General features: G+C 44.1%; 1 protein-coding gene and 1 pseudogene across 2 annotated transcripts; both read right to left on the reverse strand.

Annotated features, from left to right (window-relative positions):
- Positions 1-8,441: 8,441 nt before the first annotated feature.
- Positions 8,442-13,422, reverse strand: LOC311149157 (dolichyl pyrophosphate Man9GlcNAc2 alpha-1,3-glucosyltransferase-like; the record flags this gene model as incomplete). The annotated part of the gene is made up of 5 exons (XM_084186243.1): positions 8,442-8,648; positions 11,190-11,376; positions 12,211-12,279; positions 12,847-12,917; positions 13,282-13,422. 5 exons carry the CDS (start codon positions 13,420-13,422, stop codon positions 8,442-8,444), a joined length of 675 nt encoding a protein of 224 aa, XP_084042369.1.
- A 1,012-nt stretch (positions 13,423-14,434) lies between these two features.
- Positions 14,435-26,287, reverse strand: LOC311149159 (dolichyl pyrophosphate Man9GlcNAc2 alpha-1,3-glucosyltransferase-like; annotated as a pseudogene). The gene is made up of 4 exons: positions 26,232-26,287; positions 24,693-24,869; positions 14,953-14,974; positions 14,435-14,524 (listed from the first exon to the last, which is right to left on the reverse strand). The product of its transcript is annotated as a dolichyl pyrophosphate Man9GlcNAc2 alpha-1,3-glucosyltransferase-like (transcript).
- Positions 26,288-26,591: the final 304 nt, after the last annotated feature.

A 26,591-nucleotide genomic window follows, 5' to 3' on the forward strand; every position in this document is an offset into this window, starting at 1 on the left:
ACAACTTTGGAAGTATGCTTGGGGTCATTGTCCATTTGGAAGACCCATTAGCGACCAAGCTTTAACTTCCTGACTGATGTCTTGAGATGTTGCTTCAATATATCCACACAATTTTCCTTCCTCATGATGCCATCTATTTTGTGAAGTGCACCAGTCCCTCATGCAGCAAAGCACCCCCACAGCATGATGCTACCACCCCCGTGCTTCACGGTTGGGATGGTGTTCTTCGGCTTGCTAGCTATCCCCTTTTTCCTCCAAACATAACGATGGTCATTATGGCCAAACAGTTCTATTTTTATTTCATCAGACCAGAGGACATTTCTCCAAAAAGTACGATCTTTGTCCCCATGTGCAGTTGCAAACCATAGTCTGGCTTTTTTATGGCGGTTTTGGAGCAGTGGCTTCTTCCTTGCTGAGCAGCCTTTCTAGTTATGTCAATATAGGACTCGTTTTACTGTGGATATAGATACGTTTGTACCTGTTTCCTCCAGCATTCTTCACAAGGTCCTTTGCTGTTGTTCTGGGATTGATTTGCACTTTTCGCACCAAAGTACGTTCATCTCTAGGAGACAGAAAGCTTCTCCTTCCTGAGCGGTATGACGGATGCGTGGTGCCATGGTGTTTATACTTGCGTACTATTGTTTGTACAGATGAACGTGGTACCTTCAGGCATTTGGAAATTGCTCCCAAGGATGAACCAGACTTGTGGAGGTCAACATTTTTTTTCCTGAGGTCTTGGCTGATTTGTTTGGATTTTCCCATGATGTCAAGCAAAGAGACACTGAGTTTGAAGGTAGGCCTTGAAATACATCCACAGCTACACCTCCAATTGACTCAAATGATATCAATTAGCCTATCAGAAGCTTCTAAAGCCATGGCATAATTTTCTGGCATTTTCCAAGCTGTTTAAAGGCACAGTCAACTTAGTGTATGTAAACTTCTGACCCACTGAAATTGTGATACAGTGAATTATAAGTGAAATAATCTGTCTGTAAACAATTGTTGGAAAAATTACTTGTGTCATGCACAAAGTAGATGTCCTAACTGACTTGCCAAAACTATAATTTGTTAACAAAACATTTGTGGAGTGGTTGAAAAGCGAATTTTAATGACTTCAACCGAAGTGTATGTACATTTCCGACTTCAACCGTATATACAAAAGTATGTGGACACCCCTTCAAATTAGTGGATTTGGCTATTTCAGCCACACTCGTTGCTGACAGGTGTATAAAATCGAGCACACAGCCACGCAATCTCCATAGACAAACATTGGCAGTAGAATGGCCTTACTGAGGCGCTCAGTGACTTTCAATGTGGCACCGTCATAGGATGCCACCTTTCCAACAAGTCAGTTCGTCAAATTTCTGTCCTGCTAGAGCTGCTCCGGTCAACTGTAAGGAGCAACAACGGCTCAGCCATGAAGTGGTAGGCCACACAAGCTCACAGAATGGGACCGCTGAGTGCTCAAGCGCATAGCGCGTAAAAAATCGCCTGTCCTCGGTTGCATCACTCACTACCGAGTTCCAAACTGCTTCTGGAAGCAACATCTGCAAAATAACTATTTGTCGGGAACTTCATGAAATGGGTTTCCATGGCCGAGCAGCCGCACACAAGCCTAATATCACTATGTGCAATGCCAAGCGTCGGCTGGAGTGGTGTTAAGCTCACCGCCATTGGACTCTGGAGCAGTGGAAACACGTTCTCTGGAGTGATGAATCCCGCTTCACCATCTGGCAGTCCGACGGATGAATCTGGGTTTGGCGGATGCCAGGAGAACGCTACCTGCCCCAATGCATAGTGCCAACTGTAAAGTTTGGTGGAGGAGGAATAATGGTCTGGGGCTGTTTTTCATGGTTCGGGCTAGGCCCCTTAGTTCCAGTGAAGAAAAATATTTACGCTACAGCATACAATGACATGCTAGATGATTCTGTGCTTCCCACTTTGTGGCAACAGTTTGGGGAAGGTCCTTTCATGTTTCAGTATGACAATGACCCCGTGCACAAAGCGAGGTCGAAACAACAGAAATGGTTTGTCGAGATCTGTGTGGAAGAACTTGACTGGCTTGCACAGAGCTCAGACCTCAACCCCATCGAACACTTTTAGGATGAATTGGAACACCGACTGCGAGCCAGGCCTAATCGCCCAACATCAGTGCTCGACCTCACTAATGCTCTTGTGGCTGAATGGAAGCAAGTCCCCACAGCAATGTTCCAATATCTAGTGGAAAGCTTTCTTAGAAGAGTGGAGGCTGTTATAGCAGCAAAGGGGGTACCAACTCCATTTTAATGCCCATGATTTTGGAATGAGATTTTCGACGAGCAGGTGTCCACATACTTTTGGTCATTTAGTGTATGTGTTGCCTTGTGGCCCCACACCGGAGGAATGTCCATTTTTTTTATCATATGGTGGAGCAAGACATTTATCGTTTGTGCATAAACCCCCTTACAACAACAAAGTTTACAACGTCAAAGTCGATAGCTCAGGGAGGAGAATCGCTCCTCTGTTGCCTTGAGACACAAATTTAAAGTAAACAAACTGTTATTCAAGGCAGAGGAAGAGGAGAGCTGGCCCATATCTGTGCTGTGGAGGGAGCGTGAAATCCAGACAGATGATGGTGATCGTGTCATGGAGCCTGACGGAGGCATGGTTCTGCTGCCCAGTGTAAAATGTTTGTTTAGACTTGACGCTTGTGGCTTTCAGGCGCTGGGTTCATGTGCTAAATGCATGGAGAGGTGTAAGAAGCTCTGTTGAAAAGGGTAACTGCTTTGTCAGACTGCATTCTTCTGGACATGCATCACATCTATAGCTATTTTTATTTATTTAGCAGATGTGACTGACAATTCAGTTCCGACCAGTAGGCTACATTTAAGACTGCGCTCAAGTGCTTTATATTTGGTCTAAAGTGTAACAGCCCACTGGGCAAAAACTAGTTGAATCAACGTTGTTTCCACGTCATTTCAACAACAAAAATCTATGTGTACCGTCAAATCAGCCAGGGCTTTGAAAATGGGTTGTGGATGGGCCCCGTCCATCGTCCTGTCCCCTTAGCAGAAAAACACCCCCAAAGCATAATGTTTCCACCTCCATGTTTGACGGTGGGGATGGTGTTCTTTGGGTCATAGGCAGCATTCCTCCTCCTCCAAACACGGCGAGTTGAGTTGATGCCAAAGAGCTCGATTTTGGTCTCATCTGAACACAACACTTTCACCCAGTTCTCCTCTGAATCATTCAGATGTTCATTGGCAAACTTCAGACGGCCCTGTATATGTGCTTTCTTGAGCAGGGGGACCTTGCGGGCGCTGCAGGATTTCAGTCCTTCACGGCGTAATGTGTTACCAATTGTTTTCTTGGTGACTATGGTCCCAGCTGCCTTGAAATCATTGACAAGATCCTCCCGTGTAGTTCTGGGCTGATTCCTCACCGTTCTCATGATCATTGCAACTCCACGAGGTGAGATCTTGCATAGAGCCCCATGCCCCGAGGGAGATTGACAGTTATTTTGTTTTTCTTCCATTTGCGAATAATCGCACCAACTGTTGTCACCTTCTCACCAAGCTGCTTGGCGATGGTCTTGTAGCCCATTCCAGCCTTGCGTAGGTCTACAATCTTGTCCCTGACATCCTTGGAGAGCTCTTTGGTCTTGGCCATGGTGGAGAGTTTGGAATCTGATTGATTGCTTCTGTGGACAGGTGTCTTTTATACAGGTAACAAACTGAGATTAGGAGCACACCCTTTAAGAGTGTGCTCCTAAACTCAGCTCGTTACCTGTATAAAAGACACCTGGGAGCCAGAAATCTTTCTGATTTGAGAGGGGGTCAAATACTTATTTCCCTCATAAAAAATTCAAATCAATTTATAACATTTTTGACATGCGTTTATCTGGATTTTTGTTGTTGTTATTCTGTCTCTCACTGTTCAAATAAAACTACCATTAAAATTATAGACTGATCATTTCTTTGTTGGTGGGCAAACGTACAAAATCAGCAGGGGATCAAATACTTGTTTCCCTCACTGTATGTACACTGAGTGTACAAAACATGAAGAACACCTGCTTTTTCCATGACATAGACTGACCAGGTGAATTCAGGTAAAAGCTATGATCCCTAATTGATGTCACTTGTTAAATCAGTGCAGATGAAGGGGAGACGACAGGTTAAAGAAGGATGTTTAAGACTTGAGACAAAACTTGTGAATGTGTTCCATTCAGAGGGTGAACGGCAAGACAAAATATTTAAGTGCCTTTAAACGGGGTATGGTAGTAGGTGCCAGACGCACCTACTACCATACCCCGCGTTTGTGTCAAGAACTGCAACGCTGCTGGGTTTTTCACACTCAACAGTTTCCCGTGTGAATCAAGAATGGTTCACCACCCAAGGACATCCAGCCAACTTGACACAACTATGGGAAGCATCCCTGTGGAACGCTTTTGACACCTTGTAGAGTCCATGCCCCGACGAATTGAGACTGTTCTGAGGGCAAAAGGGGGTGCAGTATGAAAATGTATGCACTCACTAACTGTAAGCCGCTCTGGATAAGAGTGTCTGCTAAATGACTTAAATGTAAATGTAATGCAATTCAATATTAGGAAGGTGTTCCTAATGTTTGATATGGCCTGCTTTGCGACTAGAGCATGACCATGATCTGACTGGAGACGAAGAGTCACCTCAGTGTTACCTGAGCCGTGTAGAGATGACACAAGCTCTTAGATCTGGACTGTGACCCTGGCACTGTCTAAGGTTTAAGCAAAGCCTCAAGCAGCTCAGTGCCAGGGCAGGACATACATACTGCCAAGGCAGCTGAGTCAATTGACAAGGATATTTTAGCATTGACGGCCAAACCTCTGAACCCACTTCACTTCCCCACCTCGTCCTCTCTCCTCTCCTCCCTCCTTCCTTCTTAGTTACAGACAGTAGCAAGCAGCACCCTTTATCTTCTTTCTTCAAAGTGCTGGCCGTGGTGTTGAGAAGCGCTTACGGCCATTCTTTAAGGTTAACAAAAGTTTCGTAATCATTCTGGAGAAGTCACTTTTTGTTAGCATTCAGGCTTCAGGCAGCCCTAAATCCACAGGGTTGCCCAGCCATTATAAATACCCCAGGATGAAGGACACCTGTCTGTCCTGTATGTGCTGATAACTACAGAATTGAAAAGAGAAGGCCATAATCATTGTGAGACAAGTTCCCCTCAGCAGAAGGTATTGATTATTTGTGTGTGGTTAGAGTTGGAAAATTCAATTAAAGGATTTGTGCAAAGGATTAATAAATTCTCCCCCTCCAACCCATACAGAGACATTGTTCTAAATCACTTCACAATATATTTTCTTAGGAGGATAAAAATAAATAACAATTAAACAGCTACAGAAACACATTTTAGTTTCTCAGAAACATTTAGTCATGGACAACCCACCAACGTGTGGACATCTTCTGGGCAGTAACCAATTTTTATTGCCATTTTCCCATAAGAAAACCCTATATAATATGAATTTTCAGATGATAACATAAGGAGAAGGGACGACTCAGCAGTATAAAAATTGATCAGGCCATAGATGGGTCCATGTTGAGGAAGATTTGTATGTCAGCAGTAATGGGGTGTATCAAAGAAAGGATTCCTTAAATGTAATAAAAGCGATGGGATGGGCTGGTATCCCAGGTCCAGGGCTAAGGCCCAGGCTTCACCACTATCTGCCACATCAATCATCTCTCCTCCTCAGACACATGCCACCTGTTTGGGAGGAGTTTTATGCTTTTTGATTAAACACAGCTGCAATTAAAGAGCAGAGCTGTATATTACTTAAGAGGCTATTTTAGTGACATTTAAGCCTGGCTGCAGAGTTGCAGCCTTTAGTTTGATCGCCCCCAGAGGCTTTAGACTACGCACGCCTTCAGACATGATTTCTGACACAGACCATGTCGTTGTATTTTCCAATTCTCCAGTGAAAAATAATAATAATGTATTTTATTGTCAAACCTGTAATCAATTAGGTGAGTATTTAAAAACCAAAAATGAAGATATTTATTTCACTGCTAAATCAAACCACTTGGGCCCTCAGATTTGTCCGTTTGGGATGTGTGAGTTGCAGTGTCAGTTATAATTTTCCTCTTAAAGCAGGAACTGTATTTAATCTCTGAATGAGAAGTAGTATCTAATAACATTTTGTTCTCTACAGGTATTGTCTGGCAGCTGGCAGCTCCTCTGACTTTCTGAAATCCATAATGGGCTTCTAAAGGTAAAGAACTCAGAGTATTATAGAGCCTACAGCTTTACCTCAAGTGCAAAAACTTGAATCAAGTCCAACGATCCATTATACTTTAACCCATTCATCGCTGTCTGCTTGAAATTTACAACATGTTACTTGTTAAATTTTCCTCCTGTAGAAGTACACAAATCAGTATGTCTTCCCATTGAATGTGGTGATATTACAGTGTGACAGACAGCAGGGTTACACTCATGTTTGCCTCTCTGATATCCCCCTGTACGTTCCCCCTGTAGGTTACCGACGACAACTGGAATAGCTACTCTCTCCTTTTCCACAGTGTATGCTTCCTCTTCGGAGATGGCCGGTTGATGAATATAGAATCCAAGCTGTCAGTTGTGAGGCAGAGAGACGTCTCGGAGGCTGCCTGTCAGTCATTGGGGGAATGTGTCAGAAAGTGAAAAGGCAGTGTTAGACATCAGAAACGTTTACATTGAGCCCTGTCTGCTGGAGAAAGCCTCTCCCTCACCACTGACAAATGTTGATTCTACAATAACGGCCGCGATGCAGTACTGCAAACATTTTTTTTTTTTCAGTGCGCGAACCCCCTCTTCCCATTAGACCTGATGCTGTATGAAATCCACCCCCACCATTTCCTTTAGCTACCTGGAAAAGTAAAGAAACATGAATATGGGCTCCGAGGAGAGGCTCCAATATTCACGTACGTGTACACACACTCAGACATACACTTCAGTCTCTGGCTCTTTATTTGGCTGTACCTGGGAAGGCTGAGGCCTCTTGCAGCCCAAGCGACCTAAGCAACAGCTGGTGTGCACAGACACATTTCCTATTTCTACCCAAGGTGGATCATATAATTCTCACTTTATCACCCTTGGAGGCCATGTGAAGGACAAAGTGAGCACGCCGTTAAACAAAACGAATGTTTTCATACTGGCCCTCCGGAGGTGGGAGAAGGGGCCCTTTGGCGATCCTACACCCCCGGCCACCCACCACCTCTCCCGCTACTCCACATCACCTTAGACCTCGAGCCCACCAACCCTTTCCTCCTCGAGGGGTCCCACTCTCCTTCGCTCTCACCCCCCGTCTCCAGCCCACCACCCATCATGACACAGGCCACTCAGGCAACACTATGGCGGCGCTTTGAACGTGGTGCATGAATGTATTCATTTATCAACATTTCTGAATGTAATTTCTAATCATAAATACAATAGGCCTAGTATGCATTTATGAAAATGACAGTGTTTTGGTACTGGCTATGGACGTTTGTACATGTTTCTTTTAACTCCATATCTTCATCTGTTGTCCCCTTCCTCCCAGTCCTTCCACAGTAGTAATTCTAAAGGCACAGGCCTCTGGATGTCTCGCCCTTCCCATCTCTAGTGTTATTGGCTGCAGGGCCAGCGGCTGCAGATACACAGCATAGCAGCCCGCCCTCAGTGACCCGATAACATTTATCGTTGTAATGGATTTTTTTTATGCCTGTCATTAACTCACAGGCAATGGGGGTAAAAGATTGCTTGTACCGTTTTTCTGTGGTATTTCGACTTTATGACATTATGTTCAGATATGTCATCTTCCATCATCCTTGTTTTAGGGCCTGTCTGACCTGTCACTGCTTTTTGTGTTTAAATGCATAGCCCTTTGTGTGCTGTGTGGACTCTCCTTGTATCTAGCTGTTGTAATGAATCTTTTATGAAGCTAAATTAAATGGTTGAAAGACATGGTTTGGCTAATTATTGTCTGGCTACGACACAGTGCAACACTATTACCGCCAGTGATTTAGTTAGCTGAAAACTTGGAGAAGATGGACACTTTATGAGGAGGTTATTTGAAACTGCTTCGGACGGATCTAATCTACGTGCTGACAATACGGCTGTAAAATCGAGGTTCATCGAGAATTCATATCAGAGGTGATTTAAATTGTCAAGAAAAATACAATTTGTAAAAAATAATTGTAATGATGGAACAAACATTTGGAAATATTGAAAAACAGTCAAGTAAAAAAATATAAAGACTTGTTTTAAGTTTGATGTACATAATTAGGCATTGACAAAACACCAACCATTCATGTTGACAGGAGGGTTATCTCTCTAGAATAAAGATTGTAAATGATTGGCCCTAGACTAGTAGCGTTTCTCCATGAGTCCTATTGGTCCTTGGTGGTCAGTGACTGAGGCACTGTGCATAGTTTGTTTTTCAGTAAGTTTTCTTTCTGCCAGGTGGCGACTACTCAGTTAGTTTTCTTCTGATTCTTACTCCCAGGTGGAGGCGGCTCGGCAATCTGGACATTGTTGAAGTAGAGGAGGAGGCGCAGGAAATGGTGGAAGGAGAACACTGACACCAGGAGGGTAAACAAATCATCAGGCAGCCTGGACGGAGGGGTCAGCGCCATGCTCGTAAAGCTCAAACCAGCCATGGCCACGATGGAGATGTAGAACTGCAGGAGAGATTGAGAGAGGAGAGAGAGATGGAGAGAGACTTTTCAGGTTTTTCTTTTTCTAAGGGAGTTAAGCCATCACAGCTAAGCCAAGGCCCACTCATAGCCCAGTGTTGGGCTCATTTGGATTTAAATTCCAGTCAAATCAGAAACTGAGTTTGACATGCAATTCAAATTGATAATGTCCTAATTACATTTTACATTGTACATTTTAGATTAATTAAGGGTTAGATTCTATCAGATCCATGCTAGCCGACACCCGCATAGTGGTTGTTTTGGCGGTGTCGGAGGTGGAACTGCGTTAGAGCGGTCAAATCTACAAGCAGCTCCCGGCATTATACCTAAAGCGGACATTGCCATTGGCTGCACGGAGTAAGTAGCATTAAGAGAAATCTCCATTCCAGTTCGAACACTGGAATGTGAGATGTAATCTTCAACTCAATTAAGCTGATAGATTTCCTCATTTCATTTAATGACTTTCAATTTGAGAGTCATTATTTCTATATAGCCTACACTTTCTCGTTCTGACTCTAACGAGAGTGGGACGGGTATGTCTTCGTGACAGATCACAAGAGCAACTGCTCACAGATTTGACAGCTCCGACACTATCAAAACATCAGCCATGGGGGTCTCGGCTATCGCCGTTTAATGCTTAATCTGATTGAATCTAGGCCTCAAGTTCCTGGTCTTGAAATGGAATTGGCCCTGGTCATAATAACTATGCAACGTAGTTAAGATAAAAATCACAAATAAAATGAAGAGACATTGCATGACGATCCCCCATCACAGGACCCTCCCTCATCACAACTGACATATATGTTGCAAACAGAGTGTTGGTAGCAGGATCAACATGAACATGTCTATTTGGGACCTGTGGACCTAGGGATCAGTGAGGGTAGGTGGCGTAAACGCCTCCGTATGAGACCCACCCCATTAAACCCTAGCCCCAATGCTGGGCCTCCTTATTTATGCCTCTTGGGTAAATAAATATATCTAGGCAAACCTGTGTTAATGACTCTATAAAAAGACACCTCTTCCTTCTCATGATCTCCCACACCGCACTGCGCCGTCCAGTAGCGGTGACCATGGCTACGTCCCAATCTCAAATGGCACCCTATTCCCTATATAGTACACTACTTTTTACCAGGGCCCATCCTATTCCCTATACAGTGCACTACTTTTTACCAGAGCCCTATGGGGCCTGGTCAAAAGTAGTGTACTATATAGGGAATAGGGTACCATTTAGGATGCAGCCCCGTCTGTCGCTAAGGGAGGGGAGGGTGCAGCAGCACAGCTGAGCAGGGCCAGGAAGCCACTTCAGACAACTGTATCTTAAATAAGTGATAAATGATACTTGGGGCCTGGCAGTGGCTTTCATCCCAGGCAGCTTACACAGCTTACAGTACAGTGGCACATTATATTTATTTATACAGTTGGAGAGATATGTATCTTCTCACGCTGATGCAATTCAGGTTATGAAATTACTGTAGCTAGTTTTCCATCCAATTGGTGACAGATTTTCATGTGCATATTCAAAAATCTGCATAAAGAAAATATGTGAATTTTCCCACCAGTGGTGTTTCCACCAAACTAACTTGTTGTGGATAAAAATCCGTGCGTGATAATGTAGTGCAGACAACATGTACTTTTTCACTGAATTTTTCATGTACCGAATAAGAATGTAAAGTTCAATGTGTTTCCACTGTACCAATAGTTTTGTCAAAAAAACTGTTGAGTTAAATGGCAAATGTTCCTACTCAGGTCTTGGCACGTGCGCTCTAGCCAACAGCTAGCAGATACAGTGTGGGTAGGCTAGTCTACATGATGAGATTATTTGTCAAAGGTAGTCAAGCATCGATCATCATGTCACCAGAATAAGATCCATGATATTTATTGGAAAGGAGCATCAAGTTCATCGTAACATTTTCATTAGTAGCCTAATAAACTGCATGCTTTCCCAAGTTGTAGAGGGAGGACTACACACCATATCATCGCGTGACTCCAAGTTTCCTTCGATATGATGGTTATCATATTAATATTTGTGCATAAAGGCGTTTCCACCGCCATTTCGCACATTATTTATTTTACCGACACAAAAAGATCCCACCAAACTTCCTGTTTCCATCACAGCTGCTGTGATTTTTTTTTATACGGTATGACTTTACTTGCATAAAAACTGTGGATGGAAACGTGGTTAGTGACAACAACCTTCTGAAATTACTTTGAAATTCCTGTGACAAAAACCTCATCTTCTTACCAGGTGGCTGTGGACATTTTTTACTTATCTGAAGTAACTTAAGTATGGTAAAGAAAAGATTGGGCAACCCCTGCCCTACCCACTACTAAAACAGACAACATTGCAACTATCTGCCTGGTAAAGAACGCTATCTGTTTTTGCTTTGCAATCTGATAAATATTTTGCTATGAATGGATGAATGAATACTGTTGTATTTTCTTGTATCACAGACAGGCATAGGGGTAGTGTAACGTGAAACGTGCAACGTGAAAGGGTATTTGTTTAAACCACTAGGTCACACTTACTTTCCACTTGGTGACCCTTCTGAGGTCCATGCTGGGCATGCAGATAGGGCGGTGGTAGGGCCTCAGACGCAGATCATCTGAGCAATGCTCCAGGGCGGAAAGCAGGTATATGCTGACGAACAGGAAGGCCAGGGAGGTGACCACGTACGGCACCAGCAGACCATCCTTCAGGAACAATGGCAGCATACTGCAGAGGGGGGAGAAAATGAGGGAGGGAGAGAGAGAGTACAAGAACAATGTAGTCTCTCAGAAACACATATCTCCATCCAATAAACTCTTTCCACGCCACATAAAGACATGTGTTTACAATTCAGACAGCCGTAGTAGGGCCCACTTAAATCCAACAAAACCCCATCTATTCAATGGCAAAATAAATACCCATTACATTTTTTTTAAATACATACTTCGCCAATTCAACAAACCCAGTGCATTCAGACGCTCTTACAATAACTGTGCTTAAGAAACCATTTGACTAAATTATGCAATTATGTCTTCAATTTACCCAAACAAAAGATGTATGTCTTCAACAATGGGTGGAGTGGAGATGCACAACGCAGGCCCTGTCAGTAAGACTGTACTAGAGGAGACATACAGAATGACTTGCTGTCCGTATACAAGACATGCTTAGAGGAGAGGTATGCTGGCTATGCAGTGTAATCCACGGATATCCCTATACTGAACCACACGTACAACAATTAGTACTGCCGGAAGAATTTAACGACAGCTGGTCAAAGTTAGTCAGCTTCACTCCCTCTCCCCTCTGACCTCTCCCCTCATACTGACTCCATTTCTATCTTTACTTGACTCTTAGAATATCAACACAAACATTCATCTGACAAAGCATCCTATTCTTTTTGAGGAGTTTTCTAACAGCTCATTTTTAGGATTTACATTTAATGGACATGATTGTACTTCTGCTTTTTGAACAGTCTCTCCTATGACCTTTAACCTGGTCTGTTGGTCTGCTATTATTGGCCAGTATAGTTTCTCCATCAGTGGTTCCCCTACAGTAGCTTCTCACCTGAACATAGAGGCCTGTAGAAACCAGATGGCTGGCAGAGGGAGGTCATTCAGTAGCAGGCAGACTGGCCTAGAGGCAGACAGAAAGTATTAGAGGAGAAAGGGTTAAACACCCCTAAATTATACACACTTTATTGAACAATAAACACCCTATGGGCCTTGGTCAAAAGTAGTGCACTATATAGGGATTAGGGTGCCATTTCGGACGAAACCCATCACTCCCTGATTGTATAATTTCAGTAGTACTCTTTGCGTATCCAGTTACACTCATTCCTATAGCCCCAATAATTGATCGACCACAAACAACGCCCTCCTCTGCTCCACATCCCGGCGTTCCTCCCTAAGCCCTGGACATGCATTACTGATTGATTCGGGGACAGACAGGTGGGAGATATAACTCAATCAATAAATAATGCAACAATCTGCCTGATCTAGATTAATAGATCACAAAATCTGTAACCAAATCCCACTGTGCAGCAAAACCTGGATAGCCTAGCGCTTACAGCTGCCTGTTGCTTTTTATATACTGCACTGCGGTTGGTGAGGTATATGATTAGGAACCGCATGCAGGCAGGAAGGCACACACACACATGCGTGCATGCGTGCACACACACCCCTACTCCTCCCCTCTATTCATCAGGCAGGCAGGAGGATAGATTTTTCGTGAACTTGGAAGGAGAAGGAGAAGAATGCCAGAGAGGAATTGACCTAAAATGACAGTTTACATAGGTTAGCATTACATCATCATTCTCTGTAATCAAACATCAGAAAACGAAGGTAGGAAAGCCAGGACAGTAGCCAGGAGAGTGGCGGCCAAACTGAAAACAAAACAGAGAAGAATGAAGTAATCTATCATCATTCATAGAAACAATGCTATGGTAAATCTGACCAAATAGTGAATGGCCCAGCCCAGAAACCTAAACCTCATGGTGAAACCGAACTGTGCGGCTGCTGGCTCGTTTTAACCCCAGCACGGTCCACCCATAAGACCCCAGCTATGTGGGAACTGTATCAAATACTGGCCCGCTTAGGGCACCCAAAGCATTAGTTTAACCCTTCAATTGTCACTTACTGGGGATAGACACAGGAAGGGAGGGGTGAGAGGGGAGTGGACCAGAGGGGTACCTCCACTCCGGCTGAAGGGGTAGGGATAGGGTAAGGTAGGGCAGCGCATGAGTAAGAGGTGTGAGGGCAGCTGTGTCATGGGCCCCATGAAGGCCTAAAGGGCCCCTGGGGAGAAGGGGCAACAGGACCCCCAACATGGGGCAAGAGGAGTGCTTAGAGGGGTAATGGATGGGTGGGCTATGGAAGTGGGCTGGAGGGTCAGGGTGATTTAGGGTACAGTTCACAGATCATTTTTTGGGGTTGTTGAGAACTATTTCGTGGTATTCCACATACATAAATAGTCAACACAGTAGTTCACATCAACTGTAACGATAAGGTGACCAGTGATACATCTTTCTATGGCCTGGTATACCCCTCCTCCCCTCAAAACATACAGTTATTATAATATTCACCCATGACCAACAATATCTAGTGTTTTCATTTGTTTTAAATACGCTGCAGTCAGAGAATTCCCAGTTAATCCCTGGTCTTAACAGTCTGGCAGAAACGTGTCCACCCTGTTCAGAGTGCACACAGCACCACTAAATATAGCCCAACAGGATATTCAAGCACACACCACCATGACGAAAAGAGAAGGGTTCTATGACTGACTACAGCCTCTCCTCATTCATAAGGACCTTAGGGGGGAATAAGCTTTGACTGGCATAACATTTCATGGCACCACAGAAAAGTTAGCTATCTTTGCTTTTTCCCAAACAGAAATGGTTCAAATAGTTTATTTTGGCATTCCAAATCTGAAATCTCATCAGCAGATTTCCAATAGTTGTCAGAGTGCCCATAAAAGCCCATAGCAGCTGATAGTGCTCAGTATTCAGAAGCTGCTCTCACATATTATTACAAGGGATAATCTTAATTTCACTCTGCTATAAAACAGTGTCTCTAATGTGAGGCTTCTCAGAGAGTGAGAGAGAGGAGAGACAGAAAGAAAACGAATGAGATGGAGTGATAGAAAGAGATAAAGAGATGAAGAGGGGGATTACCTGAGGTAGAGCTGATGAAGGGGGGGATTACCTGAGGTAGAGCTGATGAAGAGGGGGATTACCTGAGGTAGAGCTGATGAAGAGGGGGATTACCTGAGGTAGAGCTGATGAAGAGGGGGATTACCTGAGGTAGAGCTGGGTCTCAGTGGACAGGATGGTCTTAATCTTTAACAGGACGTTCAAGCTGCACCATGTGTTGGCCACTTTATCCTGTCAACACACACACATCTTTAAATAAGAAAATAGCTCACTTCCTATAATGATGCAGAACTAATATACTTTTTTTTATTATTAAGTGTTTATAATCGATGTGAATCAATAAAATTAGTTACAAAACTCATTACAAGCCAAGGGTTTCAAATGTTGAAACACACATATATAGTATTACAGTACGCTGCTTTAAAAAGCAGAAGGCAAACAAGTGGCATTGCTCTAAGTAAACATTTCCCAACTGAAAGTGCAATAAAAATCCCTTCTGTGCATTCCACAGTGCATTTATAGCACTAGAAGCGATGCACTTATTTGTACACTTGGGGACATAGGGTTAAATGTTCAAAGATAATCACATTACAACAACTTCCGCATACTTCGGCACATTCACATTCAGACCACCCCATAGAAGACCACTGTAGTGTCACAGTGTCCACCCACCACACCCACCTAAGGCAGATGGAGTTATGACCATTGTGATTAATGTGATTTAAGTGCCTTAGAAGTTGTTCTGGGATCAGATATTAAGGCTGTTTCTGTGATATGACACAATGTAGAAATGCAATGCATAGATCAGTCTAACCCAGTGTTTCCCAAACCTGGTCCTCGAGTACCCCCAACAGTACAAATGTTTATTGTAACCCTGTACAAGCACAACTGATTCAACTTGTCATCTAATCATCAAGCCCTCGATGAGCTGAATGAGGTGTGTTTGTCAAGGGCTACAACAAAAATGTGTACTGTTGGGGGTACTCCAGGACCAGGGTTGGGAAACACTGGACTCTAACCATGTCTTGTAATAGTGTGGTCCCTTCTATAGTGTGAATTTCTACGAGGTCCTCTGGGCCTTGCCACAGCTGCTCAGAGCACAGCTGTGTGTGTGGAGGTTACAGGCAGGCTGTCCTGCCGACATCTAGGCCTCATCTCTCCTAGAACACCCAAATAAGTACCCTACTGGAATGTCACCCAACGCTGCCTGGGCTGAGGTCAACACATGAACCATTCGGTTCAGCCGCATCGGCAGCAAATGTGGGTTAGTGCCGTTGGTGGCGCTCCTCACCTACAGTGGGGGGAAAAAAGTATTTAGTCAGCCACCAATTGTGCAAGTTCTCCCACTTAAAAAGATGAGAGAGGCCTGTCATTTTCATCATGGGTACACGTCAACTATGACAGACAAATTGAGAAAAAAGAATCCAGAAAATCACATTGTAGGATTTTTAATTAATTTATTTGCAAATTATGGTGGAAAATAAGTATTTGGTCACCTACAAACAAGCAAGATTTCTGGCTCTCACAGACCTGTAACTTCTTCTTTAAGAGGCTCCTCTGTCCTCCACTCATTACCTGTATTAATGGCACCTGTTTGAACTTGTTATCAGTATAAAAGACACCTGTCCACAACCTCAAACAGTCACACTCCAAACTCCACTATGGCCAAGACCAAAGAGCTGTCAAAGGACACCAGAAACAAAATTGTAGACCTGCACCAGGCTGGGAAGACTGCATCTGCAATAGGTAAGCAGCTTGGTTTGAAGAAATCAACTGTGGGAGCAATTATTAGAAAATGGAAGACATACAAGACCACTGATAATCTCCCTCGATCTGGGGCTCCACGCAAGATCTCACCCTGTGGGGTCAAAATGATCACAAGAACGGTGAGCAAAAATCCCAGAACCACACGGGGGGACCTAGTGAATGACCTGCAGAGAGCTGGGACCAAAGTAACAAAGCCTACCATCAGTAACACACTACGCCGCCAGGGACTCAAATCCTGCAGTGCCAGATGTGTCCCCCTGCTTAAGCCAGTACATGTCCAGGCCCATCTGAAGTTTGCTAGAGTGCATTTGGATGATCCAGAATAGGATTGGGACAATGTCATATGGTCAGATGAAACCAAAATATAACTTTTTGGTAAAAACTCAACTCGTCGTGTTTGGAGGACAAAGAATGCTGAGTTGCATCCAAAGAACACCATACCTACTGTGAAGCATGGGGGTGGAAACATCATGCTTTGGGGCTGTTTTTCTGCAAAGGGACCAGGATGACTGTTCCGTGTAAAGGAAAGAATGAATGGGGCCATGTATCATGAGATTTTGAGTGAAAACCTCCTTCCATCAGCAAGGGCATTGAATATGAAACGTGCCTAGGTCTTTCAGCATGACAATGATCCCAAACACACCGCCCGGGCAACAAAGGAGTGGCTTCGTAAGAAGCATTTCAAGGTCCTGGAGTGGCCTAGCCAGTCTCCAGATCTCAACCCCATAGAACATCTTTGGAGGGAGTTGAAAGTCTGTGTTGCCCAGCGACAGCCCCAAAACATCACTGCTCTAGAGGAGATCTGCATGGAGGAATGGGCCAAAATACCAGCAACAGTGTGTGAAAACCTTGTGAAGACTTACAGAAAACATTTGACCTGTGTCATTGCCAACAAAGGGTATATAACAAAGTATTGAGAAACTTTTGTTATTGACCAAATACTTATTTTCCACCATCATTTGCAAATATATTCATTAAAAATCCTACAATGTGATTTTCTGGATTTTTTTTTCTCATTTTGTCTGTCATAGTTGACGTGTACCTATGATGAAGAGAGGAAGAGAGAGGACCAACTTTGCGGAAAATCTGCCTTCTTCCAGCAGGTGACGTTTTTTCACCCACCAAGCAAGGAGTTTTTGTATGAAGTGTCGAATTTTTGTTCAACCAAAACATTTATGGCTTATTTATGGCATTGTTACAGAAACGCGGTGGTCGGGAGAGGTTGTGTTTTCTCTAGCAGGAGGTAAGCTTGGCTTCTTATATGATGTTGAGTAAAGCTTAAACCATGTATTTAGATTGTAGGTAGGTATTGTAGTCAGGTATTATAGGTAGTTTACTTAGGTAGTTATTGTAGGTTATTGTAGGTTATTGTAGGTAATTATTGTAGGTAAGTATTGTATTCGGCGGACCCCGGCGAAGCACGAGTGCTAGCTAACCCACTACTTGGACCAACAAAGCTAGCTAGCTAGCGGGTAGCTACTGGTAACTTTTAGCAACTGTGGTTAGTTGTTTCCAATGTTATTTCACGCTTAAGAGTACCTGTAATTGAGCCAGCTAGCTGCCTACCATTCAGCTGTTTTTCTAACCTCATTATCCGAGGCATTAACGTTAGGTGGTTGGTAGCTGCTGTACTTAATTACAGCTACTGATTGCAGTCTGCCACCCAGTTAGCTGGCGTTGGGTAAGTTTGGCTTTATACATAGTTTGGGCTTTGTCGAGTAAGGCTTAAACTATGTAATTAGATTGTAGTTAGGTATTATAGGTAGGCATCGTGGGCTGTATATTATTAGGTATTATAGGTAGGCATCGTGGGCTGTTGTGGGTAGTTGTTGTATGTAGTTATTGTAGGTTACTTTTGTATTCGGCGGTGCCGGGTGTAGCACGAAGCTAGCTAGCTAACTCACCTCCTGGACTAGCTGGCTAGTAGCTATTAGCAACGGTAGCAACTAAATACAATATCCTTTTAGCCAGCTACATTCGTTCGCAGCGACGCCGTTTTTCAAACAAAGTCAACACAGCAGCCATTGCTAGCTAGCCAACACTACCAGCTGGCTGTACTGTGGTAGCTAAATACAATATCTTTGTGCTAGCTAGCCAACGTTTAATCATTGCTGCGTTATGAAAGAACTAGACACGGACATGAATTATCTGTTTAGTGTGTTAACACACTATTGGTAGTTTGTTGTAACCAAGTATTGGTGCTAAACTGTGTGTTATTGGATGCTAGCATGCTAGTTAGCTATGGCGTCATAGTTAGCTAGCTGAATAAAGTAAGTTGAGTCTAGTCCTTGAAACATTGAACCGCTGTAGTTTACAACAATTCTAATTTCTAAAGTGGAAGTTGGGAGAGTTTTATTCGGGTGGTTCAGTGAAACAATTATAGTTTCTGAGGTGGAAGTTGGGAGAGTTATATTTTTTGGTGAGGGAGGCCTTGCTCTCTCCTTTCCCAGATGTTTAGTTCATTTCATTCCGATCTCCTCTGCATTATTGTAGCCATCTGCTACAGCCTGTCAACTATGCCTCTGCCTATCCCTGTTCTCTCCTCTCCGCACAGGCTACACAAACGCCTCACACCGCGTGGCTGCTGCCTCTCTAACCTGGTGGTCCCTGCACGCACCACACACCTGGAGTTCCAGGTCTCAGGCAGCCTCTGGAACTGCCGTTCTGCTGCCAACAAGGCTGACTTCATCCCAGCCTATGCTACCCTCCAGTCCCTCGACTTCCTGGCGCTGACGGAAACATGGATTACCACTGAAAACACTGCTACTCCTACTGCTCTCTCCTCGTCTGACCATGTGTTCTCGCATACCCCCGAGAGCATCTGGTCAGAGGGGTGGTGGCACAGGAATCCTCATCTCTCCCAAGTGGTCATTCTCAATTTTTCCCCTAACCCATCTGTCTATCTCCTCATTTGAATTCCACGCTGTCACAGTCACTAGCCCATTTAAGCTTAATATCCTTGTCATCTATCGCCCTCCAGGTTCCCTTGGAGAGTTCATCAATGAGCTTGACGCCTTGATAAGTTCCTTTCCTGAGGATGGCTCACCCTTCACAGTTTTGGGGGATTTCAACCTCCCTACGTCTACATTTGACTCATTTCTCTCTGCCTCCTTCTTTCCACTCCTCTCCTCTTTTGACCTCACCCTCTCACCGTCCCCCCCTACTCACAAGGCAGGCAATACGCTTGACTTCATCTTTACTAGATGTTGCTCTTCTACTAATCTCACTGCAACTCCCCTCCATGTCTCCGACCACTACTTTGTATCCTTTTCTCTCTCGCTCTCCTCCAACACTACTCACTCTGCCCCTACACAGATGGTAACGCGCCGCCGCAACCTTCGCTCTCTCTCTCCCACTACTCTCTCCTCTTCAATCCTATCATCTCTTCCCTCTACTCAATCCTTCTCCCTCCAATCTCCTGATTCTGCCTCCTCAACCCTCCTCTCCTCCCTTTCTGCATCCTTTGACTCCCTGTGTCCCCTATCCTCCCGGCCGGCTCGGTCCTCCCCTCCAGCTCCGTGGCTTGACGACTCATTGCGAGCTCACAGAACAGAGCTCCGGGCAGCTGAGCGGAAATGGAAGAAAACTAAACTCCCTGCCGACCTGGCATCTTTTCACTCCCTCCTCTCTACATTTTCTTCATCTGTTTCTGCTGCTAAGGCCACTTTCTACCACTCTAAATTCCAAGCATCTGCCTCTAACCCTAGGAAGCTCTTTGCCACATTCTCCTCACTGCTGAATCCCCCCCCCCCCCCCCCCCTCCTCCCTCTCTGTGGATGACTTCGTCAACCACTTTGAAAAGAAGGTTGACGACATCCGATCCTCGTTTGTTAAGTCTAATGACACTGCTGGTCCTGCTCACACTGCCCTACCCTATGCTTTGACTTCTTTCTCCCCTCTCTCTCCAGATAAAATCTTGCGACTAGTGACTGCAGGCCGCCCAACAACCTGCCCGCTTGACCCCATCCCCTCCTCTCTTCTCCAGACCATCTCCGGTGACCTTCTCCCCTACCTCACCTCGCTGATCAACTCATCCTTGACCGCTGGCTATGTCCCTTCCGTCTTCAAGAGAGCGAGAGTTGCACCCCTTCTCAAAAAACCAACACTCGATCCCACTGATGTCAACAACTACAGACCAGTATCCCTTCTTTCTTTTCTTTCCAAAACTATTGAGCGTGCCGTCTTTAGCCAACTCTCTTGCTATCTCTCTCAGAATGACCTTCTTGATCCAAACCAGAGTGCGAAGAGCCTTGGCGTGACCCTGGACAACACCCTGTCGTTCTCCGCTAACATCAAGGCGGTGACCCGATCCTGCAGGTTCATGCTCTACAACATTCGGAGAGTACGACCCTGCCGGCACAGGTCCTAATCCAGGCACTTGTCATCTCCCGTCTGGATTACTGCAACTCGCTGTTGGCTGGGCTCCCTGCCTGTGCCATTAAACCCCTACATCTCATCCAGAATGCCGCAGCCCGTCTGGTGTTCAACCTTCCCAAGTTCTCTCACGTCACCCCCCTCCTCCGCACACTCCACTGGCTTCCAGTTGAAGCTCGCATCCGTTGCAAGACCATGGTGCTTGCCTATGGAGCAGTGAGGGGAACGGCACCTCCGTACCTTCAGGCTCTGATCAGTCCCTACACCCAAACGAGGGCATTGCGTTCATCCACCTCTGGCCTGCTGGCTCCCCTTCCTCTGCGGAAGCATAGTTCCCGCTCAGCCCAGTCAAAACTGTTCGCTGCTCTGGCACCCCAATGGTGGAACAAGCTCCCTCACGACGCCAGGACAGCGGAGTCACTCACCACCTTCCGGAGACATTTGAAACCCCACCTCTTTAAGGAATACCTGGGATAGGATAAAGTAATCCTTCTACCCCCCCCCCCCCCCCCCCCAAAAAAAAAATAATAATAATAAATAAATATATTGGAAAGTGATTATCCCAATTTGTAAGTCGCTCTGGATAAGAGCGTCTGCTAAATGACGTAAATGTGCCCTTGAGCAAGGCACTTAACCCTAATTGCTCCTGTAAGTCGCTCTGGATAAGAGCGTCTGCTAAATGACTAAAATGTAAAATGTAAATGTAATGTAAATGTAATGAAAATTACAGGCTTCTCTCATCTTTTTAAGTGGGAGAACTTGCACAATTGGTGGCTGACTAAATACTTTTTTCCCCCACTGTATAAGCCAACGTAGAATTTCACAGGCTGCAGCATTTGGTGCCATTTTTGTGAAGCAGGAACACTGAGATGGCTAGAGTGCTGCTAGATGGGTAAACGTACGCCCCTCCCCTCCTCACCCTCCCACCCCTTCTCGCCATGTCCGCTTGTCTTGGTCCGGCTTCCGCTTACGTGCACAATTTCACAATTAGTTCAGGCAAGCTTCCCCTGGAGCACCTCGCACCGCGGCCCATTGGGGTATAGAGTCGCTCACACCCTGTGTATTACGTTGGCATCGTTTCATAAACAAATAACTGCCATGCATTCTGCCACCCTGACCAGTCTCACAGAATGTTCAATTACTTCTCACATCACCGCACCTTGGGTGCCACCTCCGGGAATGGGTAGGTCTACAGGACATGGCGGGCATAGGGCAGGTTTCAAAAAGCCGAACCGCGAGCCCCCTCTACAACCCCCGACCCCCCTCCTCCTCCTCCCCCCATAACAGTGTTACTTTACCTCAGCACCTCGATCATGACACGCTTTCAACGGTGCCGCGGAAGTGTTGCGATGCTACTCTCACTAATGTCCCCTGTGTGATCCATCATTGTCCGTTCGTCTTTAATTTCCTCCCCCCTCTCCCTCCCTCCCTCGTTCCTTCTCCCCCCTCTTCCAGTGTGGCCTCGCTGGGTGTAAGTTCACTTATCAAGGACACAGCGGTTTGGCTGCCAACATTTTGCACAACGAATGGATGTACTCTGACACGGATAGCATTGGACCCTGGCACCACATCAGATCACATCACACGGCTAAAACATGGCCCCACAATGATGTGCTGAAATGACCCTGGCAGTAAATTAGCTAGATTTATCTGTATCCCCCAACCTAGTCACAACGACCCCCCCTCTGACCTTTCAACATTTTATTCCTCTGTTTTCTATGATCCTGCATGGGATACATTTCCAATTGGCTAAGCACAGAGGAATTGTGTGTGTGTGGGCATGTAGGCTGTGCTTTGAAGAACAGGGGGCACAGCGTACCACTCCTGTCTATGAGGGCAGCACTGTGTTAACTACCTTGAGCCCCTCGTCTTTCTACCACCAACTGATTTCAACTTGGCAGATATTGTGGTCCCTCAGGTAAAAACGTAGTTATCACTGTTGATCACGGCCTCCTAAACGATGGGTAGGCATCCTCTACATCCTAAATCAGGGGTATTCAAACAGGGGTGGAGCAGCAGAAGTACTGCAGGGGGTCCTCAAATGTTTGTGGAATTTTTTATTTTAATGTCTTTATGAATATCACTAGCAACAGAACAAAAAAATATGGAATTACATACCTACAGTAGAAAAGAGGAGAATATATTATTTCTAATTATGTCAACGTAAAAGCTAATTACACTGGAGTAATCTGACATAGGCTTTGAAAAAGCACCCGGGTTACACTAGTCGTGGCAAGTGCCGCTGGCTGCTGGTAAGCTTTCTTGACTTGGACATACATTTTTGCCAAAACATGGCTAACCTTTGTTTAACCAGCTAAACGGCTGCTATTAGCAAAAATGTGTTTGGAGTTATATTACCTTTCTAGCTAATAGGCTATGTTAGAGTTTACACTTCCTCTTCCAATTATAGAACTGTGGGGAGGTCAAAATAATGAAAAGCTATCCACCAAATGTATTCATATTGAAATGTTGATTACTTCTCCTTTCCATTATCATTCACCTGATGATAATACAAGATGTGCATTTTTATTTTTTTGCTAACATATGATGGGGGTAACCTATGTCGCCAGTTTTCCTGGGCGGGGACAGTGTTGTAAAGTAACTAAGTAAAAATACTTTGAAGTAGTTTTTTGGGGTACTTTATTATTCATATTTTTTACAACTTTTACTCCACTACATTCCTTAAGAAAATATGTACTTTTTACTCCTACACATTTTCTCTGTCACTCAAAAGTCCTCGTTACATTTTCAATGCTTAGTAGGACAGGAAAATGGTCCAATTCACGCACTTACCAAGAGAAAGTGCGGTCATCATTACTGCCTCTGATCTGGCAGACTCGAAAAAACAGAAGTGCTTCTTTTGCAAATGATGTCTGAGTGTTGAAGTGTGCCCCTGGCTATTTGTAAAAAATAAAAATTTAAAAAATATTGTGCTGTCTGGTTTGCTTAATATAAGGAATTTGAAATGATTCAGAGCATTTACTTTTACTTTTGATACTTCATTATATTTGAGCAACTACATTTACTTTTGATACTTAAGTATATTTAAAACCAAATACGTGTAGACTTTTACTCAAGTAGTATTTTACTGGGGGACTTTCACTTTTACTTGAGTCATTTTCTATTAAGGTATCTTTACTTTTACTCAAGCATGACAATTGGGTACTTTTTCCACAACTGGGTGGGGGTCCCTAGGTCGCCAGTTTGCCTGGGTGGTGGTTCCTAGGCAAGAAAATGTTGTCCTACATCCATCTTTTATGTCAAAAGACTGGGTTGTGGATGGAGAACCTGGTTTGGTCACCATAACACTCTAGAACAAGGAACTAGATTCAGCCATGGGACGATTTTGGTCGGAGAACCGGAACATAATTATAATTATTTGTGCACTTCAAATTGTCCGAAAATAGATTGCATTTTCAAAAAACTTTGGGGGGCCAAAAGACCTTACCATGAAATGCTTACTTAGAAGCCCTTAACCATTACTGGCTATAAATGCACTTGTAAAGAAGTAAAACATGATCATTCATATTTTCAACAGTATTCACTGGCTGAATCTCAACTCTCTCTGTTGTTCTCTCTCACATTCCTCTTAAATTAAGATTGATGTAGCGGACTCCAAAATGACAACAGCTGTGTACATGACTGTCCGCGCATCCCAAGTTAGTCAATGTATGTTGTGAAAACCATGCATCAGCTAAAAGTATTTCACAGTAGGTCAGCTGTAGTAGCTGTGTGGTGATAAAGTTGCACACACAGGAATAGCTGAGGAGCTTGGGCATGGTAATAGTGTCATCTGGACATATCTTCCCCTACCCATCTAATCCAGCTATCCATTTGCTACCAGATGCCCTTGGTACATTGTTACTAGATAAACAAATGTGAGGACACTAGTAACAGTCATCCAGTCGGATTGCCTCGCCTCAGTAACTCTGCTACTCTGTTTGGGAGAGTGGCAGAGTGGACATAGTGTAGGCTACTTCATGGGGCCATGTTTTGTCCAATGGCTACAGGAAGTGGTAGATTCTGAGTATTTCTTGAAAAATAATCATTCTGATTGTGATTCAGAGTTAATTAAAATAATCTGATTTTTGATGCTTTTTTTCGTCAGACTTGATTTAACTGGATGGTAAACTGATAGTCTTTGATTTATTGATTTTATACAGTGAAATCATATATTCTGTGCTGGCTGCCTCACAACATCTCTCCACACACACAAACCTCGTTAGCCAGGGGTGTAAGTCTAAGTCAGCTAACTCACCCTCGGCCTGCCAGGCCCTGCTTGAAACACTTGCCCAGTAAGTAGCAGAAGAAGGGCAGGGAGTGGTAGAGCTCCATCTGTTTGTAGTTGAGGGCCAGGATGAAGGCCAGAGAGCCTAGCATGTCCCAGCCCAGACCCAGACCCACCACACTCCATAGGGCCAGCCCCAGGCTTATACTGTTGTATTTGACGCCAGGTTAAAGAATATAGACATGATGATACTGTTAACACCTTCACTTGTGGAAATTGGTCTATATGGATAGGGCCAAATTGAAATGTTTCTAACAGAAGAACTATAAAAAGCATATGCATGACCATGGCAGCAATTGAAAGAGAACTCTTTGGAGATTATGGGGAAATGATCAGACCAAAGGTGAAGACACAACAGTTCACCTGACACAAGACTGAATCCAAACATTACACTGTTGATTGTATGTGCATTTTACATTTACTGTACTTTTCACAGCATTTGTCAATAGCGAAATCTGAAAATATTCTGAATACATTCAAATACATAATAAGAATATTCATTGAAATGTTGGAGTAGGTGCAAGATAAGAAAATAACGATTACAAGGGTTTGAGTGACAAGTCTAACTGGTGTCTCCAAGTGGCCACACACCTCTCCAAACTGTGCACAGTTCCTAAGTAATTTCAATGCACTTTTATGACTCAATGAAAGAGCCTTCAACTATAAGGTGCTTTTTTGAGCTCTCCCAGCTTTGCCATTGAGGAACTAAAGCAAGCGCACTTGTAGTTTTTTGTTTGGAACACAGGCCTGTGTCCCCACCAACACAAAATAAATCGCAATCTGGGTCAGGTGGGTATCATTTGACAATCTTACAGTGTTAGGCTTTCAAAAGGCACATCAGACAAACAGATTGTAATTTTGGTGAGCATAGAATGGAGTCATGAGTGCATTCAAGTGCGTGTTCTGCAGCTAATTTTCTTCACAATACGACAAACACAGGCTCATTATGTTAATGACAACCCAGGGTATAACACATGTCATCCTTGTAACTGTAGATCAATCATAGCGATCATAAAACGTTGATACTGTAAATGACATGAGATTTCAAATATGGAAATGTTAACATTTGGACTCACGGGTGTGTGGTTTGCTTGTATGACATCAAAGCAGTATTTATTATAATCCTCAACATTTCATCTTTCAGAACACATCGACTCCTCTCGATTTACAGCATTTCCTTCACTCAGACAACAAAACATTTGCAAAAGTAGCCCAATTAGAGGGAGGGATGGGAGGCATCTTCTGGTCGCGAGTGATGCTCAAGTTTATAACGGTTGTCAGTCAAAACCCATACAGAACTGTGAAGCGGAGAACCTGAGCTCTGACATCATTTATAGCATGTTACTGTACAGCCACTGCGTTCCAATTTAGGCGCTTATCAATGACAAAAACTAAAAAAATTCAACCCGCATATGGGATGACAGGGGCTGTGAGTGGAAAGGGCTACAGCTCATTACGTTTCTAACGCTGGTCAGTCAGAATCTGTAGTCCAGTGATAAGAGACAGCTTTGGTTTTTAAATAAATGCCCTTAGTCTATGAGAATAAGGCCTGGATAGAGCAGCATACAAAGGAATGTGCAGACCTAGGTAAGAAGAGAAGACAACACGCATTATAGTGAGGTAATACCAAGACACTATAGTATCTTTGTTTTTCTAGTTCTACAGTATCTTTGTTTTTCTAGTTCTCAAAACTGAGACTGCACTTCTTTTTAGTTACAAGCAAATAGAGGACATGTACATGACAGAATTCTGCCTTACCTTCTCTTCGTTTGATCTTTCACTGAGGTAAAAACAGTCAAGCACAACAGCAGGAACATACAGTGAGGAAAAAAAGTATTTGATCCCCTGCTGATTTTGTACGTTTGCCCA

Source organism: Coregonus lavaretus (assembly GCF_964263955.1).
Source record: "Coregonus lavaretus genome assembly, chromosome: 21".
Classification (NCBI taxonomy): Eukaryota; Metazoa; Chordata; class Actinopteri; order Salmoniformes; family Salmonidae; genus Coregonus; species Coregonus lavaretus.